Source organism: Plectropomus leopardus, chromosome 12 (genome assembly GCF_026936395.1).
Source record: "Plectropomus leopardus strain MGB_pleo_1.0 chromosome 12, ASM2693639v1, whole genome shotgun sequence".
NCBI classification, from domain to species: domain Eukaryota; kingdom Metazoa; phylum Chordata; class Actinopteri; order Perciformes; family Serranidae; genus Plectropomus; species Plectropomus leopardus.
In genome coordinates this window covers 185,390-210,733 of record NC_142187.1, presented here as the reverse complement: position 1 = coordinate 210,733, position 25,344 = coordinate 185,390, and the positions used below count along the sequence as shown (strand labels likewise).

Genomic DNA, 25,344 nt, shown 5'->3' with positions numbered 1-25,344 from the left:
GGTGAGAACCTGGGACATCTTCAGAACAAAAAGGGCATAGCTAAGTCACGATCAACGCATCAGGGGATGTCTGTAATTACAGATAAAATACATTGCATATAATAATAAATAGGTATTAAAGGAATCTCAATACATCACATAACAGGACAATAGTTCGTGATAGGCTAGCACCTGTGATAACAATAAGATACTAAATATGGATAAGATGCATTGAATGAGAACCAATAATACCTTTTGATGTAGGAGAATCTATAATTCTAAAAATATATATTACAGCAACCTAGTTTGGGCAACTCTGATAGCTATTTGATTCTGAATGGGAAAAAGTGAGTGAACTGTTTGTTAGTGAGAGAGGTGTGATTATTTTTGGGAAAATTTTGATATTATCCTTTGTATTGAGTCCTGATCTGATACTAATATTTTTCTAGATAATACAGCTGCATAGTGCACACTTCAAGTACATTATAGTCATTAAAATCAATGCATTGTATATGCTTGACAACTAAATTGCTCTGCAATGCATAAAAAAAAAAACCTTCATCCAAGCTGTTCCTTTTTTTTTGGCAACCCCTCATTGTACAGTCCCCTAATTACTAAGTATTTACCTAATAATTAGTTGGTAATTTATAGTGTATTATTGGGTAATTACCATTGGCAATAAGTAGGTAAATACAAAGAAACCACAACTGAAATGCCAAGAAAAACCTCCACTATTACTGATTATCCAGTCACCGTAGTTGTGAGTGGTTAATGTTGGCACTACCTCTGATACTACGAAGAAAGTACGTGAGAATTCAAAAGAAACACCTTCCTATTACCCATCAATTCAAATTACAAGTGCAGTTATCCAGGTTTTGTTAGTAACAACAACCTAGTAAGTTTTATCATGTACTACTACAGTATTAAGATAGTATTTTCCAACTAATTACTTTTTCTTAGAAAGATATTTTTTATGGCTACATCAGTACTTACCAGGTGACAACAGGTTGTGTTTTCATTAATCTAACTAATAAACGCTCGTCTATCACACCAATTCATGGTGGAAAATAATACATGACACATCGAGCGATGGTAAAAATCAAGAAACGGACTCAAAGGATGCAAGACAACCTGCCAAATGAGCTAGCCGTCTGGACCGAGCTAATATTAGCTCCATGGATGCCTTTGCAGAAGGCCAACGGAGGAATCCTCATCGTCCATCCCAGAGGCTTTTAGGTAAATGGACAGGTCAATGAACACGAGGTTTGATGACTTGGAGACATCCCTTGCTGGGGTAAAAGCTGCCATAGCTGAATCGTTAGCTTGGAAGAAACACAAGGGGAACATGATGCGCGCATCACAGAGCTGGAGAAAAGAGAATAAAAACAAACTTTTGAAAGCTAAATTCAGTGATCTTGAGGGCCGATCAAGTTCTGCCTGAGAAGATTGAGAAGGGCTCTCCCACCGTATTTGTGTCAAACCTGCTACCTAAACTTCTGGGCATTCATAATTTTCTCCACAGAGTCAAAGTGGACTGGGCTCACCGTGTTTGCCCAGCGGGCAATAAAATGTGCATCATGATCCCCAAGATACACCATGACCCAGTGAAAGAGATGATCATGCAAGTAGCCCATAATAAGGGCCACTTAAACTACAAGGGATGGCGCATCAACATCTACCCAGACCTCACAGCAGACGTGATCAAAGACCACAAAGAGCTTGAAGAGCTTGAGCTAAAGTGTTTGATTCACCACAAGAGGCAAGCACATACGTCAGCGAACACATACGAATCGCTACAACTGGAGCCACAGCTTAAATGGTCAGCAGCAACACATTTGGAATGTGTTCTGGCGACTTATGAGAGTGACAGCATCAGCAAAGTTTTTTTTAATTTATTTTTTTTATCTATGACTTATTGTATGGACCAAATGACCGGTAAAGTGTATGACCGTATATTATATTGTTACTGTTACAGTGTTCAAATTTGCATTATGTTTCAACTGATTTTGGATACCTACTCAGTACTCGGGACACTGTAATTGTAACTGGTTTCTATTGACTGACACTCTTTATCTCAAACTAATTTATATGAAAAACATTTTTTTTTACTGATATAATGTGATAATTTCTCAAACTTGAAGTTTGGGTACTTACATATTGCCTTTCAAATAGTAGAAAAATAGAGCATTTTAATAATTGTTTCACTATGCAAGGGTAATGTGAAACTGAAATTGAATTTTTTTTTTGCTAGTAGCTCAAAAGATTTATGTATAGGCCCATTGCCCAGCAGTTCCACCATAATGGGGAAGGAGGGAGAGTAGGGAATTGTATATTTTCTGTTAGTTTTATGTGTTGTACTCAGAATGTTTTGCTGGTTTATACCGGTGTCTTGCATTTTTGTGATATAGAGATGTCAACCCCGCCAAAAGAGCTAAAGTATATTCTCATCTACAGGACCTACAGGCTGATATTATGTTTCTACAAGAGATGCATATTAAACACACAGAAATTGAGATGCAGTTGACCTTTCAGTCATTTTTTCAGCAAAAGCACAAGGTATGGCTTTATCAATAAGTAATAATATTCTTTTCCAACATATGTCCACCAAAACTAATTAAATGGTCGCTTCCTGATTGTCATTGGCACTGTTTTGACTCTTCATGTCACCTGTATTCTAGACGCATTTATGGAGGTCTTCCACACGCCCTATTAGCCCTCTAGATTCTACGGTTGTCCAAAATAATCTGATGAAATCAATAAACCTTGTGGACATTTGGAGAATGCAGCACCCAGCTAAAAAAACATTACTTTCTTTTCACAAGTTCACAGGACCTATACGAGGATTGATTATTTCCTGACAGATTCTAAACTGACACCTGCCATCTCCTCATCAAAGTATCATAATTTTTTGATCTCAGATCACAGTCCTATTACTATAGGCATTGATGTTGGAAGAAGGCCAATTACAATTGCTGGTTTAACTCAAACCTACTCAATGATGAAATATTCTTTGAAAAATGTTTAGTTGCTATTAAGGATCTTGTAGCTTTTAATGATACAGGGGATGTTTCGGATACAACTTTGTAGGAAGCCCTTAAAGTGGTAATAAGAGGATTTGTCATTTCATATAAAGCTACACAAAAAAAGCTAAGGAGAAACAGATTAGCAGAAATAGACCAGCAGCTTGCCTTGCACAAAAACTAGTACAGGGAGACATCATCTCCATCTACACTCAAAGAGAAAATAAAATTAAAACTTGAATATAACAGCATTATGCGGGCAACATCACCACATTGGCCGTATTACAAACAACAATGAGAGTTTATGCTGGGAGGAAATCAACAATCTTGCAGAGTGGTGCACAGAGAACAACCTACTGCTTAACGTCAGTAAAACCCAGCAGCTGATTGTTGATTTTAGAAAGACACACATCCCTGTCTACATCACTGGAGCTGAGGTGGAGCAGGTGAACAACTATAGGTTCCTTGGAATCGTTATCACTGAGAACCTATCTTGGTCGTCACAAATCACCACCCAGATTAAACCGGGTATATCATGCGGGTGATATAAACTGCCCAGAACATCCCTGGTTCCCATCTACAGCGCATCAGGGACCTCGGTGAACTGAGGTGTCTGCACAGAGACCAAAACATACTGAAAGACAGCAGCCACCCCAGCCACAGCCTCTTTACCCTGCTGCCATCTGGAAAAAGAAGATATCCTTCAATATCTCCTCTCTTTCCCACTTCCTACGCTAGACCTGAACACACATAATGAGCTTAACAAAGAAATATCACTACAGGAAGTCCTCAGCGTGATAAGAGACTTCCCAAGTGGCAAGGTATCTGGCCCTGATGGCCAGAGTATAGAGTCATTATACAATGCAAATATTTCTTTAATTCAGAAAAAAGTAAAGAGGAAAGTGATCTGTCATCATATCGACCCATAGCCCGTCTTGGTAGTGACCTGAAGATTTTTACTAAAATCTTAGCTAAGAGATTGAATAAGCATATATCAACAATAATACACCCAGATCAGGTGGGTTTTAATCCCAGAAGATGTTCAGTTTTTAATGTTCAGAGACTTCCAAATGTTGTATACAGTGAACAGATTGAGCCAAAGTCTGCTGTCCTTGCACTTGATGCACACAAGGCGTTTGACCAGGTCGAATGGAAGTATATGCTGCTAAATATAGAGGAGTTGGCTTAGGTAAGAATTTTTGCTCATGAACAGAGATGCTCGATGCCTACCCAACTGCGTCAATCCTACTAATTCTGAGAGATTGACACCTTTTAAATTACATTGGGGTGTCTGGTAGGGTTGCCCTTTGAGCTGTTGCCCTTTGCTGTTTGCCATATGCATAGAACCTCTGGCTATCAACATCAGAAATAACCAGATCTCGGAAAACTTGATCATCACAGGTCTGTATGCTGATGATATAATGTTGTTTCTCTCACACTCTGAGCAATCTGTTCCACCACTGCTGGACCTCATTAAACAGTTTGGAAGGTTGTCTGGATATACCATAAAATGGCAGAAGTATGAATTTATGCTCTGAGTGAAGATCAAGATCCTGATTTTCTTAGCAATCTTCCACTTAAAGTTGCTGATCATACTGATCATGATTTAAGTTAAACTATAAAGTAATGATTAATAAACTTAAAAATGAATAAAAAATATTGAATATTGGTAAACACCTCCCCTGTCAGTGATTGGCCTTGTATGCATTTCAAAATGTACCCATTTTTCTGCCTAAAAGCTTTTTCAAAACACTGGATTCAATTACTATGCCTTTTATTTGGGGACACGCAATGCACTGTATAGGCAAAAAGCATATTTGCAAACATAGAGTCTCGTGTGGGCTGGCTCTGCTTGTGTTCCAAAAGCAGCCAGCCTGAGCCTTGGTCTACTGGCAGGACACTTACCCTGAGGAGCCTAAAGGCACAACCCTTCCATGGGTGTCTATAGAACAGGACATTAGTGACAATTCTCTACCTGCTCTACTCCATGCAGCAAGAAAACCTCCTGGATCATTAATTTCCATGTTTTAATTGCTAGTGGATGGTAGATAAAACAGCGCCCCATATACAGAGATTGTATCCCCTCCGCAGCAGCCCCAGGTTCGATTCTGGCCTTGGCCCTTTGCTGCATGTCGCCCCCTCTCTCTTGCCCCCATTTACGCTCAAACTGTTCTGTCCATTAAAGGCAATAAAAGCCAAAAAAATAATCTTCAAAAAAAAAAAATTCTGCTCTTAACCCTCTGAGCCCTAACCTGTTCTTACCTAGTTTTGGTTCGCCTGGACTTTTTTTTGGCATGTTTACCAATGTGTTTCATCACCTTTCCTTTTAACAACACTCAATAAGCATTTGGGAACTGAGGACACTAACTGTTGATGCTTTGTAGGTGGAATTTTTTCCCATTCTTGCTTGATGTACAACTTGCTCAACAGTCCGGCATCTCCGTTGTGGTATTTTGCACTTCATAATGCGCCACACATTTTCAGTGGGAGACAGGTCTGGACTACAGGCAGGCCAATCTAGTACCGACACTCTTTTACTACGAAGCTACGCTGTTGTAACACGTGCATAATCAGGCTTAGCATTGTCTTGCTGAAATAAACAGGGACGTACCTGAAAAAGACGTTGCTTGGATGGCAGCATATGTTGCTCCAAAACCTATATGTACCTTTCAACATTAATGGTGCCATCACAGATGTGCAAGTTACCCATGCCATGGACACTAACACACCCCCATACCATCACAGATGCTGGCTTTGCACTGATAACAGTCTGGATGGTCCTTTTCCTCTTTGGCCGGAAGGACATGACACCCCTGATTTCCAAATACAATTTGAAATGTGGACTCATCAGACCACAGCTGTGCAACGTTGTGACGAACCGGTTATCTGACAATGGTGTTCCGAAGTGTTCCTGAGCCCAAGTGGTAATATCCTTTACAGAATCATATCGGTTTTTAATGCAGGGCCATCTGAGGGATTAAAGGTCACGGGCATTCACTGGTTGGTTTTCGGTCTTGTCGCTTAGATTGCTCCAGATTCATTGAATCTTTTGATGACTGTATATGATGAAATCCTGAAATTCCTTGCAATTGTACGTTGAGAAAAGTTGTTCTTAAACCATCCATCCATCCATTTTCTTCTGCTTATCCGGGGTTGCGGGGGCAGCAGCCTAAGCAGGGAAGCCCAGATTTCCCTCTCCCCGGCCACTTCGTCCAGCTTGTCCCGGGGGACCCCGAGGCGTTCCCAGGCCAGCTGTGAGACATAAGCTGTGTCCCAATTCAGGGTCTGCATCCTTCGGAGGCTGCATTCGAAGGCCGACACGCCAGCTGGCGCTCTTGTGACGGCTGTCCCATTTGGTCACAAGTCGAAGGCTCCTCCTTTCGCAGCCCACAAATGCGTCCTCCTTTTCCCTCTGTTTGGAGGACACATCGCTACTATCCTTCGCGGCCTTCCATTTCCCAAGATTCCTTGCGCGCCCGCGATCTTCAAAAATAATGGCAGCAGAGAGCGGAGATCGGAGCGTTGATTTAACTTAATGTGGGTTTTTACTCATTTGAAAATCAAACGCCAGATATGTTAAACTTAGAGGGACATTAAAATCTCATAATTTCATTCATAATACGTGACGTTAGTAATGCTAACATGTAGCCACCTAGCAGCCCCGCAGCAGCGGAGAGCTCCATCCGCAGCAGCGGAGAGCTCCGTCCACTGACGGAGGTGCTACTGCGCGAAAAATCAGCTTCCGACGTGGACAGAGGCACTTGTCCTCCTCCTCCAGCAAAATTTAAATAAAAAGTAAATTTTAAAAATACAATAATTTCTTTGCTTTAGTGTCCCCCCCCCTCTCTGGCCTTGACAGCAGGAAGCTGATGTGGGGGTAAGGGCGGGAACATCTGGTGACGCAACCAGGAAATCCTCCGAAGGCTAGACTGTCCCAATTAACAACCGTTAATGCAGCCTTCGGAGGTGCCTCCGAAGGAGTCGCCTCCGAAGGCTGCGTAGGCTGCGTCCTCCGAAGGATGCAGACCCTGAATTGGGACATAGCTATAGTCTCTCCAGCATGTCCTGGGTCTTCCCGGGACTCTTCTGGGCCTCCTACCGGTGGGATGTGCCCTGAACACCTCACCAGGGAGGCGTCCTGGAGGCATCCTAATTAGATGCCCGAGCCACCTCATCTGGCTCTTCTCAAAGCGGAGGAGCAGCGGCCCTACTCCCATGCACCCTCAAGGACCCTGCAAAGGGTCCAGAGCTGGTCCACAGTTCCACGACCAGAGCGAAAACCGCATTGCTCCTCCTGAATCCGGGGTTTGACTATCCGGCGGACCCTCCTCTCTAGTACCCCCGAACAGACCTTACCAGGGAGGCTGAGGAGTGTGATCCCCCTGTAGTTGGAACACACCCTCCGGTCCCCCTTCTTAAAAATAGGGACCACCACCCCAGTCTGCCAAAGGCACTGCCCCCAATGTCCACGCAATGTTGCAGAGTCTTGTCAGCCACGACAACCCCACAACATCCAGGGCCTTGAGGAACTCAAGGCGGACCTCGTCCACCCCCAGGGCCCTGCCACCGAGGAGCTTTTTGACCACCTCGGCAACCTCAGCCCCAGAGATAGAGGAGCCCACCCCCAAGTCCCCAGGCTCTGCTTCCTCACCGGAAGGTGTGTCGGTGGGATTGAGGAGGTCTTCAAAGTATTCCTTCCACCGATCCAGAACTTCCCAAGTCTAGGTCAGCAGCGCCCCGTCCTCACCATACACAGTGTTGACAGAGCACTGCCTCCCCCTCCTGAGATGCCGGATGTTGTTCCAGAACCTCTTAGAACCCGTCCTGAAGTCTTTTTCCATGGCCTCACCTCACCCGGGTTTTCACCTCGGCAACCGCCACCGCTGCATTCTGCTTCTTAAACTGTTGGACTATTTGCTCATGCAGTTGTTCACAAAGTGGTGAACCTCGCCCCATCCTTGCTTGTGAACAACTGAGCCTTTCGGGTATGTTCCTTTTATATCCAATCATGACACTCACCTGTTTCCAATTAACCTTTTCACTTGTGGAGTGTTCCAAACAGGTTTTTTTTAAGCATTCAACTTTCCCAGTCGTTTGTTACCCATTTCCCACCTTTTTTGGAACATGTTACAGAGATCAAATTCAAAATGAGTGAATATTTGCAAAAAAACAATAAAGTTTATCAGTTTGAACATTAAATATCTTGTCTTTGCAGTGTATTAAATTGAGTATAGGTTAAAAATGATTCGCAAATCCTTGTATTCTGTTTTTATTTACATTTTACACAACGTCCCAACTTCATTGGCTTTTGGGGTTTGTACATTATTTGGTTATGGCGAAAAGATAAATGGCTGCCATGGCCATCACAAGACGTTTTTGCAATGGCTTCATTTCTGAAAATGTTACAACGGTATCAGCTATCAACCATCATGTATTGGTGGAATATTTATGTAAATATGGGTTTCGCTCAGACTTTAACAATTGATGCATCCTTTTTTAAAACACTATACTTTCCTATGCTGACCCAGATTCTGAGCTTTGTGCCTCACTATGTTTTGGTGTTTGATAATGTTAGAAATACTGTATATGCAATTTGAAATAGTTTTTGTTGCACTTTTAAATTGACCTGAATTGAATCATCACCCAAATTCCTAAAATTCACTGTAATATGTAAATGTTATCACAGTGGTATTAACAGTATGGTTGTCTTTGTTTTTCATTCTAATTTTTCCTTTCAATATTTCAGTGTGTGTATGTGTGGTTTATGCATTTGCAGCAGATGACCCAGAGCCTACTGGACACAAAGACAGATGGCTTGCTGGCATTACCACCTGGTGAAATCAGACCTCCGTGCAAACTGATCGACAGAACACACCATGTCACTGAGAAAGTCACCCAGGTTAGTTTAAATGGTGTGGCAATCTTATGATTCAGTTGTTTCTGAAGGGGTCCACTTTGCAGACCCCTAAAGATGAAATGAGATCATTACACATGGACGGATGTGTGGGAAGAAGCAGTACAGTCCAGCTGAGTGACTGTAGGAGATGTTTCATTAATCCATTTTTAAGAGTATAAATTTCCTTGGCAAAAAAAAAGCAGCTTATCAAGCAGTGTGCATTTCAGAGAAGGAAGTGACTGTCAGGGCTAGTGGTAGGACCCAAAAGCAACACAGGGACCGGACAAAGTCTTTCAGGGGCTTTATTAGCACAAACGGAGCAATTCACAGTCTCAACAAAGTCAAAAGGAATGAAAGTCCACTTCGGTGATCCGCCAAGCCGAACCTTATAGCTGGCCGAACAGATGACGTGGTTTGGGCGGGGAACCCACCAGAGGAGCAGAGCAGGTGAGTCAAGCAGAGCAGTCGAATCCACCCCAACAATGGCAGATCTCGCTGGAGAGCAGGCTCGCTGAATTCCTCCCCTTCTCAGGGGCAGCAGGAAGGAGGAAGGCCCAGATCAAACTCAGTGTCGAGAATCAGAAGGCAGGTTGGATCACCGGGGCAGAGACAGAGCAGGTTAGTCGGGGACAGACAGAGTCGGCAACAGGCAGGCAGGCAGGCAGGCAGGCAGGCAGGCAGGCACGGAATGCTGGAAAGTCTCTAATCACAAAGAAGAATTTGGCACTGAGGATGAGACACAGGGCAGGTTATATAGGCAGAAGCAGAAATGAGCAACAGGTGGAGGTAATTGCTTCTGACGAGGGTGCAGCCAGGCAGAGGGAGAGAGAGAGGGAAGCACCGCAGGTGGAAGAAATCCGGCTGATTAGGAGAGAGGTGAGTGAGGAGAGGCTGCAGAGGAGCAGATGTGACAGTGACATGCTTTTAGTGGGTAGACTCAGTAAGAAGAGAGTTTTTTTCTTAATAGTAAAAACAGTATTAACTTCTTTGGCAATAAGGTTCCAAAACTGTGGGATGTATTTGCATTGCCAAACAAGATAAAGTATTTCCCTTAGTCTTTCTGACATTTAACACATATGGAGTCACAGTCTGCTCTCCCACTTACTTGCTGCTCTGGTATTTTCCACTCACCCCACCACTGCTCCACTTTGCCAGTCAGCCACTCCCACCTCATCAACTAATCTCTTTCACCTGGACTCTCAGCTACAACTCATATGTAATCAAACAGGTATATAAGCTTCTCACACATTGCTTCTCACACACTGCTGTTCTGTTCTTCGTGCTCACATGCAAGACTTTCCAAGCACTCTTCCTTGGACTGATCTCCCATTGCCAACTCTGCCTGCCCCTGACCTATCTGCCTTGCTGTTCTTGTGGTAAATGCCTTGGCCTTCTTTGACCAGAAATTCTGCGTCAGCACTTCCTAGTTTCTGTTTGCATGTTTTTGGGGCTGTTTGGCGTTCTGTTGCAAGCACATTTCTTTGTGAGCCTCCCTGTTTCCCTACCAGTGGATTCCTGTGTCAGAGACTCTTGTCTGTTCACCTCATCAGTCAAACAGTCCCTGAATGATCAGGTGTGTGCGTGTGCACAGACTCACCTTGCTTCACTCACTAATTGGTCAGTTCACTACCCCAGTTTCCAAACTCCTCCCAAGCCCCCAGAGGCCCTTACCTTAACCTAAGCATTTATCTAAATTGCATTGCTACACACTTGCATGCCTCTGAAGCTGCTGAAGCTCAAAGTAAAAGTAAATACCAACTATTTCTGTGGTCTGATTTACTGCATTTGGGTCAAACACACACACCTGTTTCATAGAGGTGACAGATTAGAATCCATTTTATTTCAGATAATGGGATATGTGTAACATATGAAGAATTTTATAGTTCAGATTTTATATTTGCTCTAACACAATTCACAGCTTCTTTCTAGTCATCCTCCATGTATGCATTGTCATTTGGACTGGATATTGTCCATACATAGTAAATTCCTAGAATATAGCAATGTGTAAAAAGCTGAAATTAAATGATGGGCTTTTTTGATTCAGCAAAATTATACTATATCATTGTATTTAAGTACACCAGATGATGGGAAAGTTAATGTATTGATAAAATGGCGAATTTGCTTATAGCTGAATAAATGCCTCCTCAGTAAATTAAACGATGTTGTAATAAAGAAAATTTCATAAGATTTATCCCTTAAAATAGATCCCCTACAATCCCTGTAATTGTCAACCTTTTTGAAAATTGGGGAGTTAAACACTGGTACAAAATTGGTATTACAATAGATAGGATACAACATAACTGAAAATTCTTGTCTTTATGTGAATTTAATGTCTTGCCAAGTTTTACAAGAGTTATAAATGATAAAATTAGCCACAACTGTTTTATGTAGCTTCTGTGTATTGCTCATGATAGCACTCCAAGGCAAAAAGCGAGTACAGACCCAGAAATCTATAAAAGTCTGAACTTAAATTAAAATGCAGTCATGGCATAACCAGTTATAAGAAAGAAGTATAAACCTAGGCCTCCTATTGTTGTTGGTGTCTGGAAAAAATCACAGAAAAATTCTTTGCCTGGATTTTTTACCCTTTCCCATTAAACTTGAGGAACATTTTGTCAATATCAGAGGCCACTTTCTAAGAAATCCTGAAAGGGAGCATCTCCAGAGGGTAGAGAAGATAACATTCATTTTAATTAGACAAATTTGACCTGTAAGTGATGATGGTAGATCTTGCCATCGTTCTACGTTAACAAGCTTAGCTTCCATAAATCTTTAGGATTTGAAGAAACCTTTATATCCAGATAAGTAAATCCTTACCTGATTAGTCACAATGAAAAGCCATGGTCTTTTTTACACATTTAATACATAAAGAGTCACAGTCTGCCCTTACTTGCTGCTCTGGTATTTTCCAGTCACCCCACCACTGCTTCACTCTACCAGTCAGCCACTCCCACATCATCATCTCATCAATACCTGGACAGCCAATAAAACCACTGGATATGTTCTTCAACATCTCAGGGTTTACTGTACTAAATGTTATGGCAATGGCACATATCACATAGTTTCTATGAAGATTTTAGTAAGGAGAGGACTAGGCAGCCTTTGATTTGGCCACTTGGATACCCAAAGTGTGCCGAAGTGTGTCAAATGGTGTTTTTACCTTTTGAAAGAGAATCTGGCTACAAAATACTGCCTATTTCCATTACACAATACAGCCTTTAGTCATGACATAAGATTATGTAAATATCAGATTCTGCCATTGTGTACAGCACAAAATCAGCAAAAAAAAAACAATTACATTGCATAATTTTGTACCCAAACGAAGTAGTTTTATTAGAACAATACTGTTAATATTGTACAAACTGTAAAAACAAAACAAAAAAATGTCACTGAGGTGTGCATTGGTTCAGTGCTATTGTCATCTACTTGAGATGATACTCCTCAAAAAAGTTCTTGCTTGATGTGAGACACAGGGCAACATTGCAATTGCTGCAGTACACAGGTGTCTTCATCTTCTTTGCCCTCCCCTGTTCTGTTCACTGAACACAGACCCTCTTGTCAGCAGTGCCCATGTTCCCAAAGTACCTGGGGAGTGTTGCTGGGGGTAGGGCAGAGGGCAGCAGCAGCAACAACTTCATCACTGGCATCTGAGATCAGTTCTTTTAACAGCTCCTCCCTGAACCGTTTTTGTGTCATGGGGGTCTGCGATTGTCCAGTGGCCAAGAGCTTGTAGAGGACATATGGAGAGGGTGATCTCCATTGTGGTCTGGAGGCAGAGATCTGTTTGTCACAGGTGTCTAACATGAAGAAGGCACATACTCCTCATGTACTGCAGCATCCTCTTTACTATGTAAACAGAGAAATAGGAGTTGAACCCGAGGCCACTGTGGCAAGGACATGCCTTTATTCATGGGGCGCCTGCTTTATCCACGCAGCCACCAACACCCAAAACCCACTGTGTTGTTGCTGACCTCCACCTGATCCACTCTCGTCCGCACTGCTGACCTCATCTCAGCTATGGAGTGAAACAATGAGAATCATTCCACAAATATGCTTAGAAAAATAATATGCTTAGAATCAGCACAGAATGGCATATTGATTGCAAACTATGCATTGTGATTGTGTATTTTATACATAATGTTAATGGGAGCCTGCTAGCACAAATAATAGCATGCTAATTAGTAATGGATAGCCTAGCTTCTCTAGTTTCAACTAATACCCAACATGTAATGGTAGAGCAAACAGGCTTTTTATATGATCACGTTTTATGTCAACTACCTCAGAATTTTTTTTTTTTTTTTCAATTTGTACTAAAATGTTTTAAGTCTTACAAAACTAAGACTATTTGGGTAAAATTGAATCAGACTATTGTTCCAGTATGGTTGAAGCCTCCTACTGATGGCAGCAGTGAAAGAACAGATCACCAGCACACACTGCATCCGCTTTAAAGGGCACTTCCACAAGTGGAGATCGTTGTCCCCCGTATACAGATCAGCCGGGCTTAGTTCCAGATGTGCAATGTATCAGCAGTACTGTCCTCAATCGATGGTTTAACATTCCTCTATTTTTTCCCTTTCACCTGCCGTGATAGGAGATGCCCTGGCTTATTAACAAATTCATAAAATCTATGTTTATTATAAAAAATTTAGGCCTCAACCTTTTTGGTCTATATTACATCTAAAGTAGTGCACGCTACATCTAATAGTTTCCCATGTTCTTTAGAGGGGTTACACTTAAACTCTCTCTCTAGGAGTTTAGCCAACTTCACAAGGTCTTGTTGAGTTTTGAGAGCCATTTTCCTCTGAGCTGTATAGTTAGAAATAATTATGTCCCTGCCATCCTCCTCTTGCTGCCATACCTCCTCAACCATGAGCTGGTGTCTCTGGGACAGAGTAGCCTTGTTCCAGGCTGGTATGCTCGCTTCAAAGCCAATACCACTCCTCCCTTGCTGTACTCAGCCCAAAATGTCCCTGCACCACCTTCGCGGGCTTTGCTGCTTCCAATGGGCTCCATTTCCTCACAGTCACCAGGATTAGGGCAGCTACCCCCAGCTCAAAAAATGCACTGCAGGATATACAGGTTGTCCTCACTTTGGCCTATTAGATCATAGTTCTCTGCTCCCTCTGCCGACATGTTGTCAGCTGATAAAAAGGCTCAAACAAACAGTTAAAACTGTTAAAGTGTGGACAGATGAAGCTTGAAGATAATAAGATCAATCTAGAAGAATGTGCATCTTCTGTGACATCATATATCAGCAAATGTGCTGATGATGTGGAAACCCACACAACGACGGTGAGATTATTAGGAGAAAAAGATTAGCAGAAATAGACAGCAGCTTGCCTTGCTCGAAAACTAGTACCGGGAGACATCGACTTCATCTACACTCAAGGAGAGCATATAATTAAAAGTCGAAAATAACAGCATTATGCGGGCAACATCACCACATTGGCTGTATTACAAACAACAATGAGAGTTTACACTGGGAGGAACTCAACAATCTTTCAGAGTGGTGCACAGAGAACAACCTACTGCTTAACGTCAGTAAAACCCAGGAGCTGATTGTTGATTTTTAGAAAGAAGGAGGCAAAGACACACATCCCTGCCTACATCACTGGAGCTGAGGTGGACCAGGTGAACAGCTATAGGTTCCTTGTATTGCTGTCACTGAGAACTTATCTTCATATGGTGGACATGTCATCACACATCACCACCTAGGTAACAAAAAAGCACAGGAAAGGCTCTACTCCCTGTGGAAACTTAGGAAGGCTAAATTCCAGAGCAAGATCCTGGTTAACTTCTACAGAGGAGCGATAGAAAACATACTGATTGATAACATCACAAACTCGCATGGTTCACCTGTACAGGAAGGCTCTACAGAGGGTGATTAAAACTACCCAGAACATTACTGGCTCCCATCTGCAGAGCATCAGTGACCTCTGTGAAGTTAGGTGTCTGCACAGAGCCCAAAAGATACTGGAAGACAGCAGCTACCCCAGCCACTGTCTGTTCACCCTGCTGCCGTCTGGAAAAAGATACAAAAGTATCTGCTGCAGAGCCAGCAGACTAAAGAGCAGCTTCTTTCACCAGGCTGTAAGACTCCTCAACTCCTTCTTCAACAGCAAAAAAGTAAAATCTCCTTAAAATTCAATTTTTTCTTCAACTACACTTAAGAAAAACGACAATAAAGTTACCTTGTACCTTGTAGCTTGGTCTACAAATGGATCTCTTGAATCCATTAGCATCATCTTCAGTCTCACTTTGGCATACTTGTACTCCTCAGATAGACTGGAGTTCGGTAGGTCTGGAACTCCTTTTCTCAGTCAGTCAATCAGTCAGGGTCGCGGGGGGGCTGGAGCCAATCCCAGCAGTCATCGGGCGGAAGGCGGGGTACACCCTGGACAGTTCGCCAGACCATCGCAGGGCCGAACTCCTTTTCTCTTCAAGTGTCATAAACAGACTTATTTGTATATTTGTAGCTTGATTACTGCTAGTGTGTTAATGTAGATAGTCCTCATATGTGAAAAAGCAGCCCTATAGGCTAAAGGGTAACAATCAAAATCTTATATTCATTGCAATCAGCTGCTGGCAGACAGCCAATCCACTGCTGCAGTATGGTTAGTGGAATATCCACTACCGCCTCTCCTCTACTCTAACCTACTCGCCTTTTTTGGTTTTTCATTTGGAAAAAGTGCCTGGTACCTGGTACCACCTTTTTTGGTACTTCCTCTCCTGGGGTTCCAAAAAAAGCCGACTCTGTACTATGAGGTACCTAGAGGTAACATGAAACACTGCAGACCACTGATTGGTCAGACAAAATTGTCACTGTGTCATCAATGCACGGCACGCACAGAATACCCTCACAAAATGGCAACCAGACAGATCACGCCGTGAGTGTATCCAGGGAGTGTGAGTCTATGTGTATGCATGGTTCCAATTACGGGGCAGCAAAGGGGAGCTCGGTTTCTCTGAAAGCCTCCCTTAAGACATTCAGGGGAAGTTCTAAAATTGTTCACTTTTGTGCTATAGATTATATATTTTCGGCACATAAAGGTTCCTGAAATAATAAAAAAAAAAAGTAGAATATGTCAATGTTGTGCGTTTATTCACTCATTACATTCCAACATCTGTCTCCACTATTTAACTTCTCTGTCTATCCCTGCTGCAGCCATCTGCTAAGCTCAAATTCCTACAATTACGTAGTCACCTCTCCATCATCCGACAGAAGGGACAGAGAGGGAGGAAATGTCACTGGTGGGCCGGTATCAATTGCATACAGTGCTGTTCGTACAATTTTTTTCGCAGTAACCCCGTTATTGACCACATGCTGCCACACACTTTATGTATGTGACATGTTTTAATAGTAGTGCATACTGGAAAATGTAGCTCCTCCGTAAGCCATTGTGTAATTTGCACCCTGTGCGTATGTGTGTGTCACATTGAAATTGACGTCACGGCAGTGTTGCACGGCGTCACCATGATGACCAGCTACACTGAGGCGCTACTGTTTTCTAATGGAAAATGAACACCAGAAAAATACCCGATACCAAAGGCGAGTAGATTAGAGTAGAGTAGAGATGATACCATGTAGTGGAAATGCGCCATTAGCTTCCTCATATTCAAGCTCTTGTTTTGCGTTGAATGCCACCAAAGTTTTCATCTTGTCAGTCATGGTGTGGAGCTTAATGATGACAACACGAGGAGCTTCCACTTTTGGCTAACCAATGCCTATGTGACATCTATCCAGGTGATTTCTGTCCATTTTAGCCTCCAGGTTGAGAATTTTTGGGAAGCTATGTTTTGATAAATGACAGGGCATTTCTACTTCGCCTCCTGGTCATCCAGCCGGTGAGAAAGAGCCTCTAATTTACCCTCAGCATGTGACAGTCTGCTCTCTAAATTCACAATGACATCTGAGATGTGAATGTTGGCTTCCATTAGCAGCTGGCTGTCCAGCACGAATTTTGTCATATTGAGATCGATCTTGTTGGAAAACAGTTTCTCTTCCATCATGACCACAACTTTTCTGTTGATTTCTGTTGCTAGATTAGTGTACTTACTGTTTTGGGGGGCAGCTATGGCTCAGAGCTAGAGCATGTCATCCCCTTATTGGAAGGTTGGCAGTTTGATCCGTGGCTCCTCCAGTCAACATGTTGCAGCATCTTTGGGATACTGAACCCCAGATTGCTCCTGATGCTGTGTCATCGGAGTGTAAATACATATGAATGATTAATGAGTAGCAGTGGGCCGGCCACCAGTGTGTGAATTTGTGTGAATGGGTGAATGTGACATGTAGCGCAAACCACTTTGAGAAGTCAAAAATACTAGAAAAGCACTATACAAGTGCAGTGCATTTATCATGTTCCAGTTGCTTAGTTTGGCTTTAGATTAAAAGAAAAACACAGAACTTTACTGAGATTTAGGCCGGGAGCTGTTTGTCTTCAAATCTTCAAATCTTCAAAACCCTTCATGAAGTTTTTGATAAATGATTCTGAGTTGTCGGGGGATTTTTTAGGGATGCCTAAGAAGATGAGGTCATTGCATATGGCATGGATTTGTATGTCCAGAATGGTTTCCCTCCAGCCTGGTGAAAGACTATCCTAATGATATCAGTTTAACATTCCAATTCACCCTCTGTATCAGTCTGGACCTCACCCCAAATACTTTCTAGAGCACAAATCCAGGCCAATCAGGGATCACTATTGTAGCTAGATGATGATGTAGCAGTCTGCTACATCATCATCATCTTGTGTACAGTCTGCTGCTTGCATTACAGCAATGGTGGCCTAACTCTGACATTAGCAAAGTATGCACAGCAATAACTGAAGTTAAATCGGTAATAGAGTTGATAACAATTAAACAAGAGGATGCACTGGCAGAGTTTTTCAGAAGAAAAGACTTTTGCTGTTTTTTTCTGACTGGATTTGGCAAAAGCTTGATTTATCAGCTCTTTTGGTAATGAAGAACATGTTCCCTAGAACAAATAAATGTTTATTGTTTTTTGGCCACTGATTAATGTCGTGTGTATGAGGTCTCATGCAAATGGCAAATATAAATGAATTATATTTTTTAGACTGTTACATATTTGTGTCAGGAATGGCTAAAGGGGTTTGTCAAAGCTAGTGCTACTGCCCGCTGGTTTTTAGGGCAGCAGAGAGTCCAGACTGATACAGAGGGAGAAACAGAATGTTGAACTCAAGTCATCAGGATGGTTTTACCAGGCTAGTTTCTCTCATCATTATGTTCTCGTAAGAAACAGCATGTATTTGTTTGTTGAGTGTTTTAACAGAGCAGAGATACAGTTTGTAATTCCCCATATGATTTTTGCAGCGTTACGATGTTATTGTGAGCACATTCTAAGGTATTGTCAATTTCTTAAACTTCCTGGTGTTGTGAAACTAGAGAATATTTTTTTTGCTTGTGCTGGACAGCAGACTAACCTCAATTTGGTTTTGAGGTTATGTCTGTTAGAGAGTCAGTGTTTCCCTTCCTTTTAAATGGGTTCCTGAATCCAGGTCCAGATACATGTTGTCTTGCAGGTGGTAATGGTGTCCAATGAATACCTCGATGTCTGTCAAAACTTCCATGGTAAAGTTTTTTTGTTTCTGGCTGGTTGTGGTTGATATGCTATGAATGTGATTTGCTCTGAAATTCAGTCCTTGTTGATTTGTTTTAGTTGTTGCTGCTAAACAAAGCACCATGTTTAATCTCACCTCAAAGGTCTCAAGTCTCATGATACCTTAAAACATCCATCAAAGTTGAGTTCCCATCTGGCGCCGGGTCTGTTTTAATAGCTGGGTGCACTACATATTTTGATTAATCAACGCCAGTCTCAATTAGTCGCCAGGTCTGGTTTTCAGTTATTTATTTTTATAGAAGTTCTGGGACATTTATAACCTCTATAAAGCCCAATGGTTCCTTGTCTATCCCGTTAGAGCTAGTCAAGCTGTTCAGAATGCACATACAAATATACCAGTAGATGTTTACAGTTTTATCAATATGGCCATTGTTTGCTCGGTATGACTCTCCCCGGTTCAATTGCATAGTTCATTTTATGGAAACCATGAGCACCAAATTATAATTCATTTAGAATTACTAACAAACAAGAGACAAAAAAGTGTAGAATCCCTACATTTGCATGGTCAAAGTCCAAATACATGTCCCTCCCTCGACTATTTATATTCCTTTAGTCCACAAGGGCCACCAATCAGAAGAATCAAGGGGGGTTTCCATAAAAAAAAAAATGTTGTTAATATTGTCATATCAAGTCATATTTGCTGCTGGCAGGCAGGTGGGTTTTAATACAAAAGTGAGCAAATTTGCGGATTTGTTTGTCAAGTCAAGTCAGTTTTAATTTATGAAGCCCATTTTCACAAAACACGATTTGCCTCAGAGGGCTTAGACTCTCACATTTTTTTGAGAAAGAGAAAAAGAACCCCTGGACAGACGTGCAATCGATGTCGTAAATAACAATTGAATTACAATTATGACAAAAAGGAAAGGGGGGGGGGGGTTACACAGCAATAGTGGAAGCAAACGCATGTCATATTTCAAAAACAACAGGTGTAAATGTACTCTATGATAATATTGTGATTGTTGATAAGAGTCCCATGCATATATTGATGGCAGTAGGAGGTTCCGTCAAGCACAATCATGGCATCGGCGCAACCAGGACCCACAACACAGGCGTAGCTTCAGGACCTTGGTGTAAAAGGGCCATGTTCACTATCGCGAGAGTGACGTTTATGTTCACTGCTGTCATGCCAACACAGACTCCTGTGAAGCAACAGCAAGACATTTTTCTGTCCATCCCAGGAGAGTGAGAGAATGGCGAAAACACAAAATTTAACTTACACATCAGTCAGGGGAACACAGTAACATCACAGGCCAACAGTTGCTCTCTCTTGCTCTCACTCTGTGTCTCTGTCTGTCTCTGTCTTTCTCTATGTGTTGTGAAAGGAATTAAATGCCCTCCCTATATAGACACCAAATATAAATATATATATATATATATATATATATATATATATATATATATCACAAATATAAGCCTCGTGAGTTAGGTGATTTAAACAAATAAAATAGAGGATTGAGGTTTTATGGTACTCACACTGCCATCTCTGTCAACATGCCTAAGTTGGACAGATGTTTGACACTCAAAATTTCTTAGATAGCTTTATGCAGCTGTAAATGATAATTAAAGATCGGACAAACACACTAAGATATCTCTTTGTCTCTCTCTCTCTCTCTCTCTCGAAGGTGCTTTCACTGGGTGCTGATGTGTTACCTGAGTATAAACTTCAAACTCCCAGGATCCAGAAGTGGACCATTCTTCACTACAGCCCATTCAAAGCTGTGTGGGACTGGGTCATTTTACTTTTAGTTATTTATACAGCCATATTCACTCCTTATTCTGCTACATTTCTACTGAGGTTGGTGGAAATTCACACAACACTGCTCACCTGACTTACATGAGTTAATCACAAAGATAGGCTATGCCATGATGCAGAACAGAGAAAAAACAACACACAAGCATTCCCAGTCCTTTGTTTAGCTTATGGGCAGGATTAATGTAGCCTAGTAACAGTGCACTGTTTGATATGGTGAGTGGAGAAAGAAATGTTTAGGACAGCACAGTCACAGACACAAGGGGTGCATCCCAGGTCTCTTAAATTACATCCATATTTTCCTCCATGGCATCACCGTCTTTCCTCTTAGTCTCTCCCATATTTGGTGCATGGAGGGATGAAAGGAAACCATGTGAGGAGAAAGGAAATGATGATATGTGTTATTAGAGAAATCAGACATCCTTTCCTCAGAAGCCTCCTTTTCTGATGACAGCGCCAGCTGATCCCAGCTGGATTAGTTGTCATTTAGCTCTAACAGCTGCAGAGACTTTTTACAGAGTTTGTATTTCTGCTAACAGACAGACTCTTCAGTTATAAAAGATTATTGGGAGAAATAGCATATTATATAAAGTAAAATATTTCTTACAAATAAATTCCACAATAAATAAAGTCATCCATAGTTTTTTTTTGCTCAGACCTACAATTAACATAGATTTTTAACTACATGGTAACTCAAAAAAACAAATAAAATTGGGGTGCTAGAGAGCCAGAAGGATGTACTTTTTAGAGCTCCTGCTGAATCATCACTTATTCATATTTAAATATTTTTACATTTTGATTTGTATAAGAACCAATCAAAACCTCATTAACAGACTAAAAAAGAATCCAAGAGTTCAGGTGACACCAAGCAAAACCCACCCATACCCACAGAAGGTGAAACGGGTGTGTTGTGGACCCAAATGCAGTACTTGGATGCTCGATGACGGTTGGTAATAAACTTTATTAAAACTAACACAATCAAAGTTTAATCTGCTCAAAGTCTGTGGTGTGGACAGTTCGTTCTTCGGGCTGAGAGCCCAAACACAGTCTCTGGGGATCCCACGAGGAGAAGACACGAACCTTGTAGCTGCTGCAGCTGGTGAGCAGGAAGCCTTGTAGCCCGTCGAGCCGACAACACGTGGAGAGGGAATGTCGTCGGTTGAGCACAGGGATAGTCGAGGGCAGGCAGGAGTTCCGTAACCAGGAAAGCAGTCCGCGGTGGCAGCAGTACCGATCAGGAGAGAGCAGAAGGATTGTCGAAGCCAGGCAGAGGAGACGTTACCAGGAGAGCAGTCAGGATTCCGAAACGCCGAAACAGAGCATGTGGTCAGGGACAGAAGGCAGGTAGGTACACGAGGAGTCAGGCGAGGAGAGTTGGTCAGGGACAGGCAGAGTCGGCGTCGGAAGATCTGGCAGAAGAACGCTGGAAAGTCTCGCATAGTGCTGTAGAACAATCTGGCAGTGAGTGAGTGATCTGAAGTGGCTTATATGCTGGGTTGATTGGTGATGAGTTGCAGCTGTGAGGTGAGCAGGCTGTGGAGGTGGGCGTGGTTTGCAGGTGGAGTGGAGCAGAGGGAGGATGAGTGGAAAAGTACTGGCAGCAGGGGAGGAGGAGGCAGGCAGGCAGGCAGACACCATGACAGAAGGAGCCATTACGGACACTGTTGTGTTCTGTCAATTATGTTTCTTCTGTATACCACTAGGTGGCACTCTTGTAAAGCAGAGACTTCTGCAGACCCTGTAGATAGGGTAGGGAGTAAGTCAGAAAAATTCAAGATGGCGGATACTGAAAGTACGATTAGTTATGCTGCTGCTGAAGTCATGTTTCGCTGTACATTCTTTTGTTTTAAGTAAACAGCGCTTGTTCAAGATACCAGCAGTCTTCCAACTCCCAACGGACACTGTGAAGAACATTACCTTCCATCGGATCCACCGCCTTGGAGGGAAGAGACCAGACGGCCGGCGCCCTAGACCCATTGTTGCGAAGTTTGAACACTTCAAGCAAAAGGAGCTGGTGAAGAGCTGAGGCAGGGAGCTGAGAGGAACAGACTTCAGCGTGAACGATCAATTCCCCAAGGAAATCCTGGAGCGCCGCAGATGCCTGTTCCCAATCAGAAAGAAATTTATCGACGGAGGATCCCGGGCTATCATCACTGTGGACAAACTCTACGTTAATGGACACCTGTTCCGTGATCAAGAAGTCACTCCTTGGCTCTACTGAATGCACGTCCTGTACCGCACTTAAAGGTAGTCTCCGAGTAAGGTAATACAGAACACAGAGCACAGAACAATTCCACCACTAGTTTCCCTTTGGGCCTTTATTAACTAGAATCACAGTGCACGTCTCATAATGTACTGTTTTACTTCCAGACTGTTAATCTGTGTATTTGTGTTACCTGTTCTGTTTGTTTTGTTTCCTGTTGTAGTTGTTGTGTCACCACTTATGCTTATATCCATCGTGTTTCAATGATGCTCAGTCCGACTACATATTTTACAAGGATACACTTGTCGCACACATACACACGCACACATCCAAGACAACAAATATACAACAACTTGTTTATGCAGGTTCCTCAGTAAGGCAGCTGCACACATCTAACACACACACACACACACACACACACACATGCGCGCACACACACACACACACATACACACGCACACCTCCACTTATTTAAATTACAATTTACACTCATTAAGTTATTGTAGATATGAACACGTTACGGTTTGTCACTTGGAATGTGCGTGGAGTTGCATCAAATGAAAAAAACCTTAATAACCTTCAGGCAGACATTGTTCTATTGCAGGAGACTCACACATCCAAAGTAGGACATCATAAACTTAGTTCATCACAGTTTCCACACACATACTTAGCTAGCTATAATACCAAACAAAGAGGCATAGCTATTTTAATTAGTAAAAACATAAATTTCACTTGCAATAACACTACCACAGACCCAGAAGGAAGATTTATAATAATCAATATATCGACACATAATACAGAGTTATGCATTGCCAATATATATGGTCCAAATGTTGATGACCCCTCCTTCTTCCACAGCTTTTTCACGGCACTTTCGGCACACTCAGACACAACACTTATATTGGGAGGGGACTTCAACTTGGTACTCAATCCAGAATTTGACAGACTTAGCAGAGCAGGTAGTTATCGCCACTGGCAATCAAGCGATATAATAAAACAATACATGAGTGATTGTGGTCTCTGCGATGCTTGGCGCTGTTGTCACCCCACGTTCAAAGAATACACCTTCTTCTCACCAGTCCACCACTCTTATTCCCATTTAGACTACTTTTTAACAAGTAACTCAATTATGATGGACATCTCTGACACACAGATTCACCCTATCACCATCAGTGACCACGCACCAGTCACTCTGACAATCACTAAGAAAACAGTCACACCACCATCTAGACATTGGAAATTTAATACATCATTGCTTAAGGATCCAGACTTTATTAAATTCTTTAAAAAAGAGTGGACAATATTCTCTGAAACAAATGACCTGCCTGACATCTCCTCATGTGTTCTTTGGGAGGCGGCAAAAGCAGTCATGCGAGGTAAAATAATTTCTTACTCCGCATACAAGAAAAAAAAGGAGAAAGCACTTGAAATAGAATTAGAACAGCAAATTAAAGCTTTGGAGACAGCTCATGCCGCTTCCCAAGATAAACATTTGTTAAGTGAATTGAGAAAATTAAAACTGAAACTAAATGAATTACTTGACAGAAAAACACAATTTCAGCTACAGAGATTACGCCTGGAGAACTTTGAACACAGCAACAAATCCAGTAGACTTTTAGCAAACCAACTAAAACAGAATAAAGAAAAAGTAACAATTCCCTCAATAAAGAACTCTGCTGGGAAAACAACCCCTGTCCCAGAGGAAATAAATAACACATTTTTTTACAAAAACTTGTATTCATCACAAATGAATCCATCAAACTCTAGCATAGATGCTTTTTTAAGTACAGTTGAACTACCAAAATTAAATAATGAACAGATCATGGCTTTGGAGTCACCTATTTCAACAGAGGAACTTCATGAAGCCCTCCAGCATATGCCGAACAAGAAAGCCCCAGGACCTGATGGTTTTCCGGCAGAATCCTACAAAGAATTCTGGCCAATGCTCGCACCAATTTTCAACAGAATGGTTGCTGAAATTAAGGAAACTTCCATACTCCCTCCTAACATGAACCGTGCAAACATTAGCCTCCTCCTTAAACCAGATAAAGACCCATTACTCCCATCTAGCTATCGTCCAATATCACTTATAAATGCAGATTTAAAAATCATTTGCAAAGCGCTGGCTAGAAGAATTGAAAGAATAACACCTCACATAATACATCCTGACCAAACGGGGTTTATTAAGGGCAGACGCTCTACAAATAACACACACAGACTAATCAATTTGATAGACTACTCTAATATTCAGAATAAGGAAGCCATAATAGTCTCATTAGATGCTGAAAAGGCTTTTGACCAGGTGAATTGGAAATTTCTCTTTGCTGCATTACAAAAATTTGGGTTCGGAGACAACTTTCTATTCTGGATCAAAATATATACAGTTCACCCAGTGCTTGTGTCAGAACAAATGATCAAACTTCTCCAAGCTTCAATCTCCAAAGGGGCACCAGGCAGGGTTGCCCACTCTCTCCATCCCTTTTTGCCATATTTATCAAACCACTCGCAGCTGCAATTCGGCAAAATAATAATATCAAAGGGATTCGAACAGCAAATGTGAACCATAAGATAAGCCTTTATGCTGATGATGTACTACTTTTCCTTCAAAATGCACAAGCTTCTCTCTCTGAGACAACAGCACTTATAGACAAATTTTCCTCTATTTCAGACTACTCTATTAATTGGAACAAATCAACAGTCCTACCTAAAAACTCTAACTTCAAGAGTGGGTCAATCGCCCCACTACAATCGGGAAACATTAGATACTTAGGTATCAACATTTCCGCCAGGCTGTCTGATCTGACATGGCTAAATCACATTCCCCTACTTAAAACAATAGAGGATGATCTCACTCGGTGGAGG

The 25,344-nt window shown here is 42.0% G+C and overlaps 1 protein-coding gene across 1 annotated transcript in view; it reads left to right on the top strand.

The window, feature by feature from the left end:
* LOC148187768 (voltage-gated inwardly rectifying potassium channel KCNH2-like) overlaps window positions 1–21,094 on the top strand; it is a 100,669-nt gene extending 79,575 nt beyond the window's left edge. Inside the window, exons 7-8 of the mRNA XM_088085042.1 lie at window positions 8,776–8,898; window positions 20,152–21,094. Coding sequence (XP_087941168.1) covers window positions 8,776–8,898; window positions 20,152–20,358 — 330 coding nt within the window. The 3' untranslated portion in view covers window positions 20,359–21,094. The remainder of the gene's footprint in view (window positions 1–8,775; window positions 8,899–20,151) is intronic.
* The last annotated feature ends 4,250 nt before the right edge of the window (window positions 21,095–25,344 follow it).